This window comes from Amphimedon queenslandica, unplaced genomic scaffold (assembly GCF_000090795.2).
Source record: "Amphimedon queenslandica unplaced genomic scaffold, v1.1 AMPQUscaffold_13142, whole genome shotgun sequence".
Taxonomy (NCBI): domain Eukaryota; kingdom Metazoa; phylum Porifera; class Demospongiae; order Haplosclerida; family Niphatidae; genus Amphimedon; species Amphimedon queenslandica.
Genome location: NW_003546622.1, coordinates 56,852 through 75,157, shown reverse-complemented (window position 1 = coordinate 75,157; position 18,306 = coordinate 56,852). Strand labels below are relative to the sequence as shown.

Below are 18,306 nucleotides of genomic sequence, written 5' to 3'. Positions count from 1 at the left end.
TTAGGAGTCCCCAAGGTTGGTTTAGGGTTTAGTTTTTTTTATTTTAGAGTGTTTCCCAGGTTTTAAAATGAGTAAATCCATACTCACCCTGCCGTAAAAATAGCCACCCACGGTCGGATTACGGGCCCGTAAAAATAGCCACTGCCTATTATATACTGTTAGTTTGTTTACCAGTTGGAGGAATAAAATTGAGCTTCACATATCTTAATAAAGATAAAAGAAGAGAAACAATAAGAGACAGAGCTGCTGGCAGTTTAGATGTCTTTTCTCCTGATGTAGTACTGCCTGATTTGCTGTCTACTGCAGCTTCGAATGAGTGAGAGTGGTGGCCATTAGCTGGTCTACTGGAGGCAGCTTGACAGTAGTTCCACAGTCCAATACTTGCTCTCCATTGAGAGACATCAATCATCTTGTAATTATTAGTAAAGTATAATGAAAATGAACTATAATATACTTACCTCTATCACTGTTAATGATCAACTGTTGTAAGATAATGAAATGAAAAGATACAGTCAAAAGTACAAGCCAATTATGCTGCAGTTGCAAAGAGGGCGTGTCTCCTAAACCACAAAGCTAATTAGCCACACCTCCTGATTAGCTCAAACAGCATGAGTGAATTTGATCATAATAAAACCAAAAAGAGACACATAAATAAGAGTGAAGTTATATCATCATCATTATCATTGTTAATGTCTAAAAGTTTTCTTTTCTAAATTTAAATCCATAATATTGAGACTTCACTGATAATACTCTAGCCAGTACTGGTGACCCACAATAGAATACTGTCACTGGTCCATATCCATTCTCCTTTAGCTCTTTAAATATCTATTAATAACACATTAACCAACAACTCAATATAATTAATAATACACACACATGTATCAGTCTATTACTTAAGGAGGATATTACAAAAGGTCAGTGTAACGTCAATTTTTAATCAAATGTGTGGGTGGTTTGACCTTTTGCCTCATGCTGATTTACAATATGACATTAGGCCAGCGTACTGTTAATTTTTAATCAAAAGCGTGGGCAATTTTGACCTTTTGACACATGCTTTCCACTAAAATAGAACCAAATCCTATTCTAGCGTCAATGTAACGTCAAGCCTATTGTAATATTGTAAATCCGCCTTTATGCTAGAGTTGAACTAAATTCTATTCCCCCAGCATTAACATACAGACCTAGTATAATATTGTAAACCAATGATTAGACACTAACCTCACACTAACTGCTCCTATCCTATACATATACATGTACATGTACACCTGCTAATATTGGCGGAATATAATATACAGGTGTATTTTGTTATTTATTTATAATATTGTTGGTTGCTATATATATATATATTCGTACCATTTGGTGTTGTATAGTTGTCATAAAGTATTGTCAGTATAGACCAGTAATACTACACTACCAATACTATCAGTTATACAGTATCACCATATCTCTCTTCTCTCACCCTCTCCCTCCCTCTCCCTCTCTCTCTCCTCCTATATTACCTTATCCCAGTTAGGTCTACCAGTCTGTGTCCTGGTCTTCAGTCCAGTTATAAGATCAATGTTCTTTTCTTTGTGTATCAGATCAAGAGCCATTTGTAGTCCTAATGCTTTAACATCAGTCCTTTGTAAAGCTGATGTGATGTACATGTGCATATCAAAGAACCGATCCATTAGTGTTCCATATTCATTCTGTTCCATTTCCAGTTCATTCAGTAGCTCCATGAACCACTCAAAGTGTCTCTGGTCACGATTGATCCAAATGAAATCAACCTAGCAATGATTCATAATAATTATCATTATTCAGTTTTAAAATGATCATAACTTGGAAAGTTTTAGTCAGAAACAGCTCAAACTTTCTACACAGCATAAGGACATCAATATGTATCAGAAAATGTAATAAAAATTTGGGGTGATTTCGGAGCCATTTTTTGAAAAAAAAGCATGGGCTATAGCCTTGGGTATTCTTTAGAATTTTCGCATTCTCTTGAAATGGCCATAATCCAAAAAAATAAAGTCGGAATCAACTCAATCTTTCTACACAGCATAAGGACATCAATAAGTATCAGTATCATTAATGTATCATAGTATGCTGTACCTTCTTAAGGTTCAGTATGGTTGATGGTATTTCTCCAGTCCATGAGTGAGAGCAGTGAGGACACTTTTGTTTGCTCAGTTTAAACCTGTTCATTATACTCTGGAGTATAGAGGCAAATGGAGTCACTCCAATACCACTGCTGATCAGTACAGCATGTTCTGATTGGAATATAGCACTGGAGGGGGTACCATAAGGACCATCAATATGTACCTAGTGCATGATACATAGCATTAGGATTACACATGTACATGTAATCAATATGATCATAAAATTCTTTCTAGCTACATGTAGCTATAAGTTTGGTTTATATCTTACAATATACATTAAAACATATTTTTGTGAGCTATGTTGGTGATTTTGACTTTTTGATGCATACATGTAGGTTTAGAATGCTCTGGCTTGTGTTTTAAATATCATCATCTTCCATAAGGCATAAACAGTACTATACATATATTTTTATATATACATTGTAGTTTACAATATAATGCTAGGTCAGTGTACCATCAATTTTTAATCAAAAGGGTGGGCGATTTGACCTTTTGACACATGCTTTCCGCTAGAATAGAACCTAATTTTATTCCAGCATCAACGTAACATCAAGACTAGTGTAATATTGTAAACCAGCTTTGTATGGTAGCTTTGATTGCTGGGTACATTTTAAGGCATTCTAATGCAGTAAAAAGTAACGGCTTAACAGTCATACATAAAAAGCTCCAAATAAATTCCTACAATACAATTATTGCACACTCAATTACTTACATGTACATGTACAATATTTCTATTAATATTGTATTGTATTGTACCTCAAATCTGCTATCACAAAAGAATGATTTACATGTATATTTTCCTCCGTATTTCCTGATAGTGTGTGTTGATGGTTGTCTCTCATCCTGTGACTGTATCTTTTCCCTTCCTTTAAAACTGAACCTCCTGTGGACTAGAGTACCTAACCTCCTCGGTAAACTATCTATAATAATAATAATAATAATAATACATGTAATAATAGCAATAATAAATAAAATGAGAATTTTAAATTAAATTACTTCAAACTTCACATACGGTAAAAAGACTGACAAATTAAACACTTAAGCTACGTTTACTGTACAGTCAAAATAATGGTCAAAATGTTTGGGCAATCTGACCTCTTGATGCACAAATGAAGGGAAATTGGCCAATTTTTAATTATTTGTAGCAACTGTAAACCAGGCTTTAAAAGCTCTCTTAGTTTTAGGAAGTGAAGGGGGCACAAAAATTCTAAAGTCTTCAGACCCCCTCAACACAATCAGTAGTATAATCCTTACCTACAGTATTACCAGTAAAAGTAGGAGTACCAGTTGTATATTTATCATTGTATGCATTATTGAAGTGCTCATAGAGTTCATTAGTCCAACTGCCCACTCCTCTAATATGTAACCAGAAGACATCACTCATCTCTGGGGCTGAACTGATAGTGAATGGATGCCACTCATACCTAGTGATACTGGGTATCTGGATGAAGACATAGTCTCCTGGCTGATAGTTGAAATTAGGAGGTCTTGTTATGGAGAGATGTGTTACCTACATGTATATGAAGTATTGTAATAGAATATTATAGATAAATTATGAATTAATGTTTTTAACATACATGTATACGGTATAGCTCCAAATTTTTGTCAGTCAAAATTTTTGTCAAATTCGTCAGGTAATTTTGCTTGATGAAAATTTTAACCTGACAAAAAAATTGTTCCACGTGGGTAGTATGCAGATTAATTACGAAAATGACGAAAATTTTGTTGATGAAAATTAATTTTAACAAGAATTTAAGATTTTGACGAAATTATTGACTGACGAAAATTTGGAGCTACAATGTATATGGTACCCCAGTAAAATAATGTTTGGTGTTAATTGTGAGCAATTGATGCAATAATAATAAATAGATTAGCTGAAATTTCTCCTGAATCAGATGCAAGAGAGATAGCAGAAGATTGGAGAGAAGAAGTCTCGAAGACACTTCATTTTGAATTTAATGTTTTATAATAACAATATGCCTAGTTCTGCTATCATCATTAGTAGGTTTATTATCATTATCATCATTATTATTATTATTGTTGTTGTTGTTATTATTGTTATTATTACCTTGGATGGTAGCAGGTTTACTTCTTCAATAAACGTGCGTCCATAATGTATAATGTGAAACAATTTCGACCGAAATATCTTCTCAATTATAAATACGATAGCAGGACCAACGAACCACTTCCAGAAGTGAGGCCCATGAAGTATCAATACAATATACCAGATGATGTACAGGCAATGCGACCAGTAGAATACTTCAAATTTTCCTTTACGTCTTACAACAGGCAGCGAGCATATAAACATTATTATTAGTATTATTAGTAATAGGAGTCCTGTTAGTCCAGCGGAGCCATAGACCCAACCAATTGTACCAACACCAAACAAGTACTGGACCATTGAAGAATTAGAATTTATGCTGTCGTTAATTTCAATGAAACCTATTGGTAATAATAATAATAATAATAATAATAATAATTAATGTGTTCTATTTTTAGTAACATACACCATAATAGTCTATTATTAAATGTTCCTAATTTCAAACACTAATAACTTGAAAAATTTAAGTCAGAATCAGCTCAAGCTTTCTACACAGCATAAGGGCATAAATATGTATCAGAAAATGTAATAAAAATTTGGGGTGATTTCGGAGCCATTTTTTGAAAAAAACCATGGGCTATAGCCTTGGGTATTTTTCGGATTTTTGGTATTTTTTTCAAAATGGCTGTAACTTGAAAAATTGAAGTCAGAATTAGCTCAAACTTTCTACACAGCATAAGGGCATAAATATGTATCAGAAAATGTAATAAAAAATTTGGGGTAATTTTGGAGCCATTTTTTGAAAAAAAACCATGGGCTATAGCCTTGGGTATTTTTTGGATTTTTGGTGTTTTCTTAAAATGGCCGTAACTTAAAAAATTGAAGTCGGAATTAGCTCAAACTTTCTACACAGCATAAGGACATTAATATGTATCAGAAAATGTAATAAAATATTGGGGTAATTTGGGAGCCATTTTATGAAAAAAACCATGGGCTATATAGCCTTGGGTATTTTTCAAATTTTGGCCAATTCTAAAAATAGCTGTAACTTGAAAAATTGAAGTCGGAATCATCTCAAACTTTCAACACAGCATAAGTACATCAATAGGTATCAAAAAAATGCAATAAAAATTTGGGGTGATTTCGGAGCCATTTTTCAGGAAAAACCATGGGCTATAGCCTTGGGTATTTTTTAAATTTTAGCCATTTTCTTAAAATGGCCGTAACTTGAAAATTTGAAGTGGGAATCAGCTTAAACTCTCAATACAGCATAAGGGCATCAATAGGTATCAAAAATGCAATAAAAATTGGGGGTGATTTTGGAGCCATTTTTTGGAAAAACCATGGGCAATATTTTCAAATTTGGCCAATTTTAAAAATAGCCGTAACTTAAAAAAATCGAAGTCGGAATCACCTCAAACTTTCTACACAGCATAAGTACATCAATATGTATCAGAAAATTTAATAAAAATTTGGGGTGAGTTTGGAGCCATTATTTTTTCAGAAAAAACCATGGGCTATTATAGCCTTGGGTATTTTTCAGATTTTGGCCATTTTCTTAAAATGGCCGTAACTTGAAAAATTGAAGTCGAAATCAGCTCAAACTTTCTGCACAGCATAAGGACATCAATATGTATTTTAAAATGCAATAAAAATTGGGGGTGATTTTGGAGCCATTTATTGGGAAAAACCTTGGGCAATATTTTCAAATTTGGCCAATTTTAAAAATAGCTGTAACTTAAAAAATCGAAGTCGGAATCACCTCAAACTTTCTACACAGCATAAGTACATCAATATGTATCAGAAAATTTAATAAAAATTTGGGGTGATTTTGGAGCCATTTTTCAGAAGCCTTGGGTATTTTTCAGATTTTGGCCGTTTTCTTAAAATGGCCGTAACTTGAAAAATTAAAGTCGAAATCAGCTCAAATTTTCTACACAGCATAAGGACATCAATATGTATCAAAAAATGTTATAAAAATTGGTGGTGATTTCGGAGCCATTTTTCGGAAAAAAAAACCATGGGCTATAGCCTTTGGTAATAGCATACATGTATTTATCAGACAGTTCGTAACTAAAAGTATAACTCACTGAAATTTGCAAGATGTGCCAAGAAATGAACAAGGGATAGTACAATAATAGTATACCCCACAATCTTGTGTAGTTTAATGAACTTGTCCAGTGGAAATAAAAAAGAGAGTCTTGTTGATCTAATGAGTGTAGCAATATGACGATACATCAGTATAAGGACAACCACTGGAGAGAAGTTAAGACAAGCACCTGCTCCTCGTGCTATTGATACTAGAAACACTGAGAGGGAGAGAGGGGAATTAAGAGAGAGAGAGGAAAATGTTATAATTTTTAGGATACATGTACATGTACAACATGTACATGTACATGTACAAGCACATGTAAATGATATCAATAAAATTAATAAGTTGTGAAATAAACTTTAATTTTATTTATCATTAATAATAACATTATTATTATTATTATTATTATCATCATCATCATCATCATCATCATCATTATCATCATTATTATTATTAATCTTATTCTTCTTAGACCCGCTGCTACATGTACATGTACATGTACATGTATAAGGTGGTAATAAACTTAACTATTCTTCTAATTATTATTATTATTTACTTGATTCCCTGTATCTGATTGCTGCCTCCACAAACAGTACAGTATTAATCATAAAGAATACGGACAAGAAGATAAAATACGACCAATAATTTTTGATGTGCTTCCATGAAAGCCAAAAAGGCCAAAACTTCTCAAATGGTTTTTTATCCTGACGAAGCTTTTGAGGCTTTAGCCAATTAGCAGAACTAGAAATATCATGAAATAATTTAATTATTTATTTATTTATTTATTTGTTTTTCTACCTGATTGTCAAATTGTCAATAATGTCTGGGTATTTATCAAAAACGTTTTTCAGTTCTTCAAAAGAAATACTTCCATTGTTATCAGCATCAGCAAAATCAAAGAAAGTACTGAAATAAAAATAATAACAAAAATTAATAAGTTATAATGAGTTGGGGTTAATAAATAGCCCTGCAATTTACATGTACATGTACTTATTAACTTCCCAAAAATATGAAAAATTATTTACATGTATGGCCCAAAATTTTTAAAGATTTAGCATTTTTTTTTAATTCCCAAAAATAAAATCCACAAAAATTGATTTAATTAATAACAATTCCAACATGGCCGATCAGTAGAAATCATGAAAATTAAAGCCATCAAATAAAATTTTTGACAAATTTGAAAAATTTTCCAGCCAAAAAAAAATTTCCGCTACATGATATTTTTTAATGAGGTATTGTCAACCTCCATCTCATTGTACATAACCTAATACTACTACTGACAATAATAATACTACTACTAATAATGTATTACTTTGTTAGTGTGTCTAAATTCTCTTCATCAATACTTAACGAGCTTTCACTAACACATGACTTGAGCATAATCCTCAACTCATCATAATCAATACTACCATCACCTAGTGAACAATAACAATAATAATAATAATAGTTATTATTTTTATATGTGTACATGTATGTACAGTGTGGCCTCTATATAATGGACACTTGTAAGTCAAGAAAGTGTCTCTGTTATACAGAGGTGTCCTTTATGTGGAGGTTATTTCATACAATAAGGAATGTAATTGGTACACTAGGTGCTGTCCGTTATATAAATGGAAGTGCACACTATAGAGAGTGTCCATTAAGAGAGACTATACTGTACACGTACTGTACATGTACATGTACATTAAGACACACAAATCACTTACCATCAACATCGTAAACTTGAAATAAAAACTTGAGTTTATCCAGTTGTGTCCCGTTCATTAATAACGTGACTCCATTAATCATCTCATTAAGACTGATGAATCCATTACCGTCTTTATCAAATATTGAAAAGAAACGACTTGCAAAAAATGAAGACTAGAAAATAAAAAATATTAGATACACATGTATCTAAGAAGTAATGTGCCTGTTTTGTTTTGTTCATTTTACACAACTTTAAAAATTCCATTGAGAATTTTTTCCAGGCCATTTTTGACAAAATACCCTGTACTTTGATACAGCGACTTTTGTCGAATATTTAAGCAGCTTCAAAATTTCGTATAAAACCTAACTTGGATCTGAATCAGAAAAAATATATGTATTAGAAAAAATTCTAAAAGTCGAGAATACCCTAAATTTTATTTTGGGAAAAATTTAGCCAAGGACCCTATACTATCCTGTACTATAATAGCACAAGGGATTTCACTGAGTTTCAAAAAATCATTAAAAATCTGAATTTGATCAGAATCAGCTCAAATGTTTTAAGCAACATAAGTACATGTACATGTACATGTACATGTATCAGAAAATGCAGTTACTTGTGATAAATGAAGTGCCTTTCTGAAACCCTCAAAGTCAATCTGTCGATCATCTCCAGCAATGGAAAGGAACTGAGTCTCAAACCACAGTAACCAATTAGCATCTTTATCAACACTATAAAAACAACATTATTATTATTATTATTATAAATACATTTGTAAATAATAATAATTATGTACATTTACAACGCACAAAAATATTATTAATATTATTATTATTTTCAAAATTAATATGATTTATTGGCAAAGAATTACATGTAATATTGGCAATTGGTGATTCTATACAGCCAAAAATTGCTAACAATTCAATCTGAATTATTTTAGAGTTTTTAGTACACCTACTGTTAATGTACATGTATCACAACACTAATTATAGTTTACAACCACTCCAATAGTGTACTCTGAATGGGCACAATATTTTTCTTAAAATGATCATTTAATGCCATTTAAAGTAATGGTAATGGTAGTAGTAATGATATCATTACCCACTAAGCTACATACAACATTACAATTACCATTTATCATTACCAATGAGGTACATATAATGGTACATTGTAATGTTGTATTCAGCCTGTTGGATAATGGCAATGGCAATTGTAATGAAGTTTATAGCTAGTGGGTAATGGCAATGGCAATTGTAATGCTGTTTATGAAATGATAATGGTATAATGAGCACAACCAGTGATACATACATGTACATGTCATGTATATGTACATGTACAAACATACAAACATGCATGTAAATGTACAGTACATACATATACATGTACATGTATATAAGTGCATGTACATGTAAGTAAGAGTACATAATATGTACTCTTGATGTAAGTATTATGCTAAATTAAGAGACAGTAAGTCTTACCAGGAGAGTTTACTTAATGCGTCAATTATTTGAGGTATTTTCATTTTCCTGGAACCACTGATGTTCATTAATAGGAACAACTTGTCAAGAAACTACATGATAATAATAATAATAATAATAATAATAACAATAATGATGATTCTTAAAATGATCATAATAATAGCGTGAATATTATAGACAGTGATGAATGAGTGTGGGCCAAATGATGTCCTTAACAAAGAGGCTACACTGTACATGTACATGTCAATAATAATTAATAATAAGTAAGGTACATGTACATGTACTCAATAATAATAACATACTCCGTTTGTTTCCAGAGCCTTTTTAAAATCGTCAGGTTGGAGGAGCTGATCTTCTCCAGCTGTCTCAATAAATAATGTCTCAAACCAAGAGAGAATCTTATTCTTTTTGTCTTTACTACAAGAGAGAGAGAGTGAGGGAGAGAGAGAGGGGGGGGGAAAGGATGGTTATTTGTGTCTAATACCATTAAACAATTTCATTATTTTAATGATTATTACATGTACAACTACATGTACATTAGATGCTTACACTGTTAATCTGCTTAATCCTCCAATGAGTTCTTGCTGACTGATACTGCCAGACTGATGGACATCAATCAACTGGAACAAGTGATAGGCAAAACCCTATAATAATAACATAATGATAATGTACTTATTACATACTCATGCATGTGTATATTGGGAATTTTGCTTTCAAATTGTCAAATGCCAAAATAAAAATCAATCAAATTAAAGTTCTACAAGGTACACTGTACATGTATGTACATGTCTATAAAATAGTAGTATGCATGTACTAAGATAAAAACCCTATACCAGTTTATTTTCATGGTAAAAAATTTTCACAAGTTTTGCGTTTCTAAAATTTCATAGAATCAGTTTCCTCGAATAGCAGCAGGGTATACATGTACACCATGTGGAAATGGAGATGCAGAATTTCACAGTGAAAATTTTCATGATGGAGCAAAAATGCAAAATTGGCAAAAATATTCAAAATATTTCATCGGAAAAATAAACCGTATACGGTACATACACAATGCTTACTGGTAGGTCAGTGTGTACTGCTGATTTCAAGTCACCCAGTGTCACATACTCTCGACCAGTAGCCACCAGTTGTCCCTCCAGTCTACGCCTGATCCACTCCAGTATCTCCCCAGTGGTCTTCACACTGGTACCAGGAGAGAGGTCCTCATTCTCATCAACAGTGATCACTGTATCACTCTCCTTTATCACCTCAGACCCAGTGAACCTGAACTTACTAGTAGATACAACAGTAGGCTCTGATGTACTGGATAGACTAGAATCACTGACACTTAATGCAGTGTGGTTCACATATACTGCCATTGGAGAGAAAGAGAAAGAGGGGAACAGTAAATAAAAAGATAGAGAAGGAATAATAGAATGAATATACACTACTGCATGTGTATAATACAGACCATGTGTCACTGCTTATATAGGAAATGAGTGCTAGTGTTACAGGAAGTGATGATGTCTACTGTATGATATGAATGTGTATCATAGTCTATAATGAATATAATGTACAGTATAGGGGTTTTATTTTGTTGGTGTAAAATTTTGCGAATTTGTCCAGATTTGCCATTTGTTCGTATAAATTTTCGCGAATGTGCCACACCTCTTTTGTGGAATTTAATTTTGCGAATTTAATGAAAATGCGAAATTTGTGAAATTTTTTTCGGTGAAATATAACCCCTACACGGTACACTCATATTAGTACATGTATACTAGAGATTAACGATATTAGATATTAGATATAAAGATTACAGATTAGAGATTAGAGATTAGGTATGTGTAGTATCTGTCAATAGTGATTTGTGCTTACTAATGATATCACACAATAGTTTAGTATTGTTATTTTAAAATTGTATTTAAGTTCATTCCCTTCCCACCCGTGCAGGTAACTATGTGATACTACTAATGATTGGAGTAATGATAAACATATTGGTGATCAGTGACTGTAATTGTTTCATAATTTTGGCTTAATTAACACTCTCATATATTTGTACCATATTTTACCGATTAAACGCCTGGGCATTTATTTCTTAGCAGCCAAAAAAATTCATTGAAAACAATAATAATAAACTTACTTTGAGTGGGATCGAACCCCCAACTCTGAGCAAGTCAGACCAGGCTCTAACTAATAAGCACTTTGGAGCTAACTAAACAACGAGGCATTATTTTTGGTAGAAATATGCGTATCTATAGCTAGAATATATTAATGACAGGTGTTTATTTGGACCGGACGTTTATATGGTAAAATACGGTATGCACATACTGCAGTACTCCACACATACAAACAAGACTTTGTGTGTAAGATGAGAAAGCAACAATGCACATGTACTACCGTATAGCAGGTAATTTTCGTGGCACTTTATTTTCGTGATTTTCATGGTTTTGGGGCTGCCCACGAAATTTAAACCCACGAAATCATTGAAGTGCCATCCCCTTACAGGCTAATGTAAACTGTCAACCATGAAAATTAAACCACGAATTGCCCCACTAGGAGCAAACCACGAAAATTTAAACCCACAAAAATAACCCGCTATATGGTAACTAGTAAGTACATATATACTGTATAGTGCAAAATTTTTGAGGACTGTAAATTTCACAAATTTTGTTTTTTTGAAGATTCACAAAAACTACATGCACAATTGCAAAAATCAAATTATTACAGTACAAGATGGCAGACAGCATAAATTTGAGAAAATTAAATCCACAAAATAGATTTTTAGGCAAGTTTTCAAATTTACAGCCCTCAAAAATTTGGCGCTACACGGTATGTACATGATGTGGGTATGAGTGACAATTAAATTATTAGTAAATTCAGCAATAGCTACATGTATATGCACGTGTAGTATCTGTTCATAGTGATTTGTACTTACTAATTATATCACATAATAGTTTAGTATTGTTTTTAAAATTGTATTAAAGCAGCTCATTCTTTAATGTGTGGTCTGGTAACTATAATACACGTATACTATTAATGATTTTACAGGTATACTATTAATGATTTGGAGTTACAATAGCGTAAAAGATTTATTAGTGACCAGTGATTATAATTATTTCATAATTTTGGTTTAACACTTCTATTTACCATGTGTAAGTATAGACCAGTTGGTGCTAAGTATATTCATAAAATTTTAAGTATATTCATCGTGATACCGTACATAAAGTAAAATTTTCCTGCTGCCATTTTGGAGTCCAATTTTAAATGGTTGTCTATGGAGCGATCGCAAAAAGAGCTAATTCTCCAAAAACTGCTGTATTTATTCGTGGCAGCAATCTTGCTACTGCTTACTGACCATCATCCAGTGTCTATAGTTGGCTCATGGACTTTAATAAGTGCCACTAGAAGATATAGAAGCAAAGATATTGATTCTACTCTCAGTAAACTATGACTCCAAAATGGCGGTAGGAAAATTTTACTTTATTTACGGTATCACAATGAAATTCTATTAATATACTTAGTGCTAACTGGTCTATAGTGTGTTCCATTAGCTGGAGGGGATATTAAATTAATTCAATTAATTGTGTCATTGTCTCTCAATACAATCTCAGTTCACTAATATTATAATTATTAATGTACAGGAATTCTTAGAGCAATGGGGCATGACAGTTGACACTAAAATTAAAGGCCTTTTCATAGCAGCTGAATTATGTATCATTTTGTGTTCTTGTTGCCATTGGTTTACATTGATCGAAGCGCATCACTTCACATCAATCCACCTCTGGAGGTGAAGTCAATGCACATCAATTTGAAGCCACTCTAGTGTGAACACAATTAATGCACATCAATGCACATTACTTTGGCCAGTGTGAAAAGGCCTTAAGTCAAATGCTTTATTAAAAAAACACAATTACTTAATTAGCTTAATTAGTAATTAGCTAAATCAATAATTAATTGACACTAAGTCAAATGCCTTGTTAAAAAACATGATTACTTGATATAAACGGTAATTTACTAGTGCAACTATACATTATACTATTATATACTTTTTATTATACATTGTAGAATATACATGTACATGTACGTGTAATAAAATGACTTCTGTAAAACCTGATTTTGTAGATTAAACTATTCAATCCAAGAATATTGGGTACACATATACAGCATACTGTACAGCAGGTAAATTTGGAGGGGATAAATTTTGGCAAATTGCTAAATTTTGGTAATTGGCAGATTTTAATTTTGGCGAATTTGTGCCACATGCCATTGAGCATGCGTATAATAGCTCAAAATGGCAGAGTGTTATGGCTATCAAGACGCCAAATTTGCCAAATTTAATCTCCTCCAAAATTAGCCACTATACAGTATGTAGCCCATTAGTACAGAAGGAGAAATAGATCTACTCTTGGTTTATTGACAGGAGAGGCATAAATGGACCATCTATACTTTTAAAGTTACCATTAACACATCCTAGATCTGTCATATTTAGAGTGGAAGGCAATAATGACTAATTATAAAGTGTGAAAGCCCAAAATACACTACAGGCAACATGCTGCTAGCAACATTTGTGGTTGTATCATCTTGTTACAACCCACAAACATAGAGCAAATCTCTTTACATAAGTGCATGTGCATAAAAGTTGCTTAGTGTACATGTATGTTTGGCTTTGTGGGCTAATGCAATTACCTTTTCCTCAAATAAAGCCCAGCTGTCTACCGTATAGCGCTTTAATTTTATGGAGCTAAAATTTCGCAGATTGATAAAAATCAATTTTTCACAGAAATAATTTTTGTGGATTGGCAATGTTAGTGCCACACCTTTAATGGCAATTGAAATTTTAGCGGATCTTTAATTTCACGGTTTCATGCTAACCGCGAAAATAGCAAAAGTTTAGCTCCTCAAAAATAAAGCACTATACGGCATTTCTTAAAATTGGCTTTAGACTACAAAAAAATTTTTTAAAAAACTTGAGTCAACAGCGAGATTCGACGAGGGACCACACGCACAACTTTAGGGGCTTAAGGAGGTATCTACAAGGTATCTAAATGTATGTTATTTTATAGATTTGTGTATTTATAGTTCCGTTTTATTGCTACCCTGAGTACCCCACCTTTATTTGCACCAAGCTTTTATTCAAGGATACACAGTAATAGCTTCAGATACTTGGAAAATGTAAGGAACATACAATGTAGACTATTACCAAAAGTGGATAATTATTCAGTCGTGAGTTTACTAATAATAATCAATAATATCCCAACTATATTACAGATTACACTCCCAGGTAGGTACATGTACCTGGGACTGTCACGTACACATGACTGTCATTATTTTTAATTCAATTAAAATTAAGCATACTTCCCACCCACCACTTAACGCTAACCCAATTGGCATAAAATTGACCCAATTAATTTGCTAATGTCTCACAATGTCGATTTAAATATTTTATTAAAATACAATTAGTAACGTACACCGTAACGTATGAGGACAAATTAGCTTTTAATGTAAATTTGAACAAAGTTTGATTACTTTATTGACAATCATTAATCACTAACAATTAAACAACTACCTGGTTTTTTGAGGGTTGCAAATTTCACAGATTTCAGAAATTCCTTCCTACAGTAGGTTCAGCTGTCCCCTCCCAAATCTCAATTATGTTCTGCCACCGCCACTGACCCTATGCAATATACATATGAGAGAGAGAGAGAGGAAGGGTGATGTACACATAATCAGAATACCATATAAGGGTTTTATTTTGTTGGTATAAGATTTCACGAATTTGTCCAGATTTGCCATTTGTTGGTATAAATTTTCGTGAATCCTACCTTCTGCAGCCATTTTTCCTAGTGTGCCACACCTCTTTTGTGGAATTTAATTTTGCAAATTTAATGAAAATGCTAAATTCACAAAATTTATTTCCAATGAAATATAACCCCTATACGGTACATTCAATTCAGTGTGAGATGATAAGGTACAGTGCATCATTTGTATGTACACATGTACAAGTGCAAGAGTGAAGTGAGACAATGAGCATACATGTACATGTACATATCAAGAAGGACAAAAATATTAATTACTACATTAATAGTGTACACATTGCAAATGATGCCTATCTACTTACACTGATGATATCACTGCTACAGTGTAGTACTGTACTTCCTCTAATAAGGGCATAGGCATAAGCACAGCTACATGTACATGGAGTTACACAAAATACTGGATAAATTTGGTAAAATATGTGTTGTAGTTATAGGCGTTTATTTGAGTATGATGTTTCTTAGAGGAAATACAGTAATTATTGTACATTTACTTACAATACACATAATGCATGGCATTGGCTGCATCATTAAAATTATTCATTACTTTTTATTAGTGTAAATTAAGAGCTTACATCATTTTCCATGCAAGGTCTGGCTCCCATAATACATTAGTATCAAAACACTGACCTACAGTACGGTATCAAAATAATAAAGTTTACAAAACTCTAGTAAACACATGATCTAAGTTCAAAACAAGACTCACTAAACTGCTGTAGAATCAAGGATTTAATTTTGGTTAAAAAGAAAAGGTAGATCTTGACCAGTAAACAAATCGCTGTAAATTTAGCACCTGTAAATCCATCCTTGCAAATTCTAGTTGTTAATGGCTGCTGTTATGTCACACTCTCAGCCACCATTTTCCTATTCAATTTATAACTAGCCCCTCCTTTATTAAGGTTATTCCACGTGTTCTCACGCTTTAATCAAGTCAGCACTCAGCAGTTAGATTATGCTAATTTTTTGCCCAATAATTCCATTCAGAAATTCTAAAAAATTGCCTATTATTCTTTTTACTGTCCCCTGTTATTCTCACTTAATTCTTTATAGTCATGACCATACTACACTGATGCACTTGCTCCTCTTTAATTAGAGTTTGGCTCCTGATCCACCTATTAGGCCAGCATTATTCTGGAATTGAAGTGCCACCTATTATTCCCAAAATTATTCAGAAATAATTAGGAGTCCTTTTGGGACACCCCTAAGTCAGCTGCATCTAATCACAGATACTACCATAAACACTGTATCTATGATACTACAGTCCATTGTATCACTTGTATGGTATCTCTATAGCAACCATATTGCGTCATTAGGTACCATGGTATCTTTTTACGCCATTAAGTGCCTCATTAAATAACTATAGTGTCAACAAATTATAATTTTAAAAAATTAATAAAACTTCTGATTGAGCATATTTGAGTCTTAAAGTTTATAGATCTTCAGTGATATGAATGAGAGGTCCTTGAGATAATAGTCACAACCTATAATAAATAATAAGAAATGATAAATGATTTAATATTGATGAACATGAATAATATCAAGCAGATTCTAACATAATTATAGCCACTTTTAAAAGTGAAAAATTTATGGAACAAAGAAAAGGCATATAATAAAATGTAATGACTTACGGTTGGCTTTTTCCAAAAAATGGCTCCAAATTACCCCCAAATTTTTATCACATTTTCTGATACATGTTGATGTACTTATGCTGTGTAGAAAGTTTGAGCTGATTCAGACTTCGCATTTGTTTGTAGTTTACTGCTGAAAGTATACATTCTTTAACATAATGATTTTGCACGTTGATCAATCTACAAGTATTTTAACATAATACCTGGATACATCAATGATAAAAATGTGAACGTTATACTGTAGTGATTATACATGATATTACATGCTATCAAGCATCATTCTTTAGATATTGAGTGTTAATGTTTTGCAATCTAAAATGAAAGGAAAACAAATAGTTTGAAAATGAAATAGTTTAAAAGAAAGTCTTGACATGTATTTGTGAATTCCAAAAATAAAATGTTTAATGCATAGTGAGGTCAGTGAAGCAGGGAAGTAATGAGACAAACACTAGAAAATTAGAACACAAATACACTACTAATAATACTAAACAAAAATATGATATTAAAACAGTGTTAATAACTGGAGGAGTCACTGTCAGTGTCACTACCGAATTGTTCCCTTTGATTTATAAATCTCTGATAATGATCATCAACTATCTGAACAATATTAACTTCATTCTCTCTTACACGATACTTGTAGCATTTAGCCAGTACCACAAACACTATCAGTATAATAAAAACTAGTACACTCTTTGTTATATAATAATAGAAACTGGTACATATGTATTGACTCTCACAATCAAACGGAAACTTTAGACTAGTTTTAAGAAAAAGACCAATTCCCCATGAAGCATACCACAATCCAACCATCACTCCTCTCATGTGTACTGGAGACTGAGCTACTGTAAACTCCAGTGATACTGGATACACAAGGATGTAAGAAAATGCCTGTATAGTTTGTGAAATAAAGAGTAATTTACCAAAATTGTTTATGTCAGGATGAGATCTCTCAATGACAAATATGATCACTTTAGAAACTGTAACAGTGAAAGCAAGGAAGATACCAACACTCATTCTAGTTAGCATACTGGGAATATACTTGTAGAAACAAACTCTGATAAAGAATAAATAAAGTAATGTTAGAATGACTGAGCAGAAATAATACTGAGAATCTGTTACTGCTAGGCAAGCTGGTAATGTAAAACTTTTATCAGCAAACCAATAGTTGTCATCATAAAAAATTAAAGCAACAAAACCAATGAATAATGGTAGCATACGAAATACTGTCTTCACATCTTCTACCTCTTCCTCTGTGAATGGTCCACCATATTTATCCTTACCCAGGTCTAGTCTTGAAGGAGCCTCTTCCTCCCAGTAGGTCAGAGCACTACGATTCTCAGGATACTTGTGCTTCCTGGTATAACACAATACTCTAACTATCAGTTTGATGGGATTCTTGATCAGTGGTATCTTCTCCAGTTTGTGATTGAAGAATGAATAAGATACC

The 18,306-nt window shown here is 32.6% G+C and overlaps 1 protein-coding gene across 1 annotated transcript; it reads right to left on the bottom strand.

The window, feature by feature from the left end:
• Positions 1-609: 609 nt before the first annotated feature.
• Positions 610-10,786, bottom strand: LOC100636882 (NADPH oxidase 5-like). The gene is made up of 16 exons (XM_020000877.1): positions 10,498-10,786; positions 9,986-10,080; positions 9,739-9,853; positions 9,437-9,528; positions 8,575-8,689; positions 7,981-8,134; positions 7,587-7,689; positions 7,073-7,180; positions 6,831-7,015; positions 6,273-6,491; positions 4,210-4,583; positions 3,396-3,651; positions 2,898-3,061; positions 2,095-2,304; positions 1,500-1,769; positions 610-825 (listed from the first exon to the last, which is right to left on the bottom strand). Exons 4-16 carry the CDS (start codon positions 9,502-9,504, stop codon positions 694-696), a joined length of 2,358 nt encoding a protein of 785 aa, XP_019856436.1. The 5' UTR covers positions 9,505-9,528; positions 9,739-9,853; positions 9,986-10,080; positions 10,498-10,786; the 3' UTR covers positions 610-693.
• Between the last annotated feature and the right edge of the window lie 7,520 nt (positions 10,787-18,306).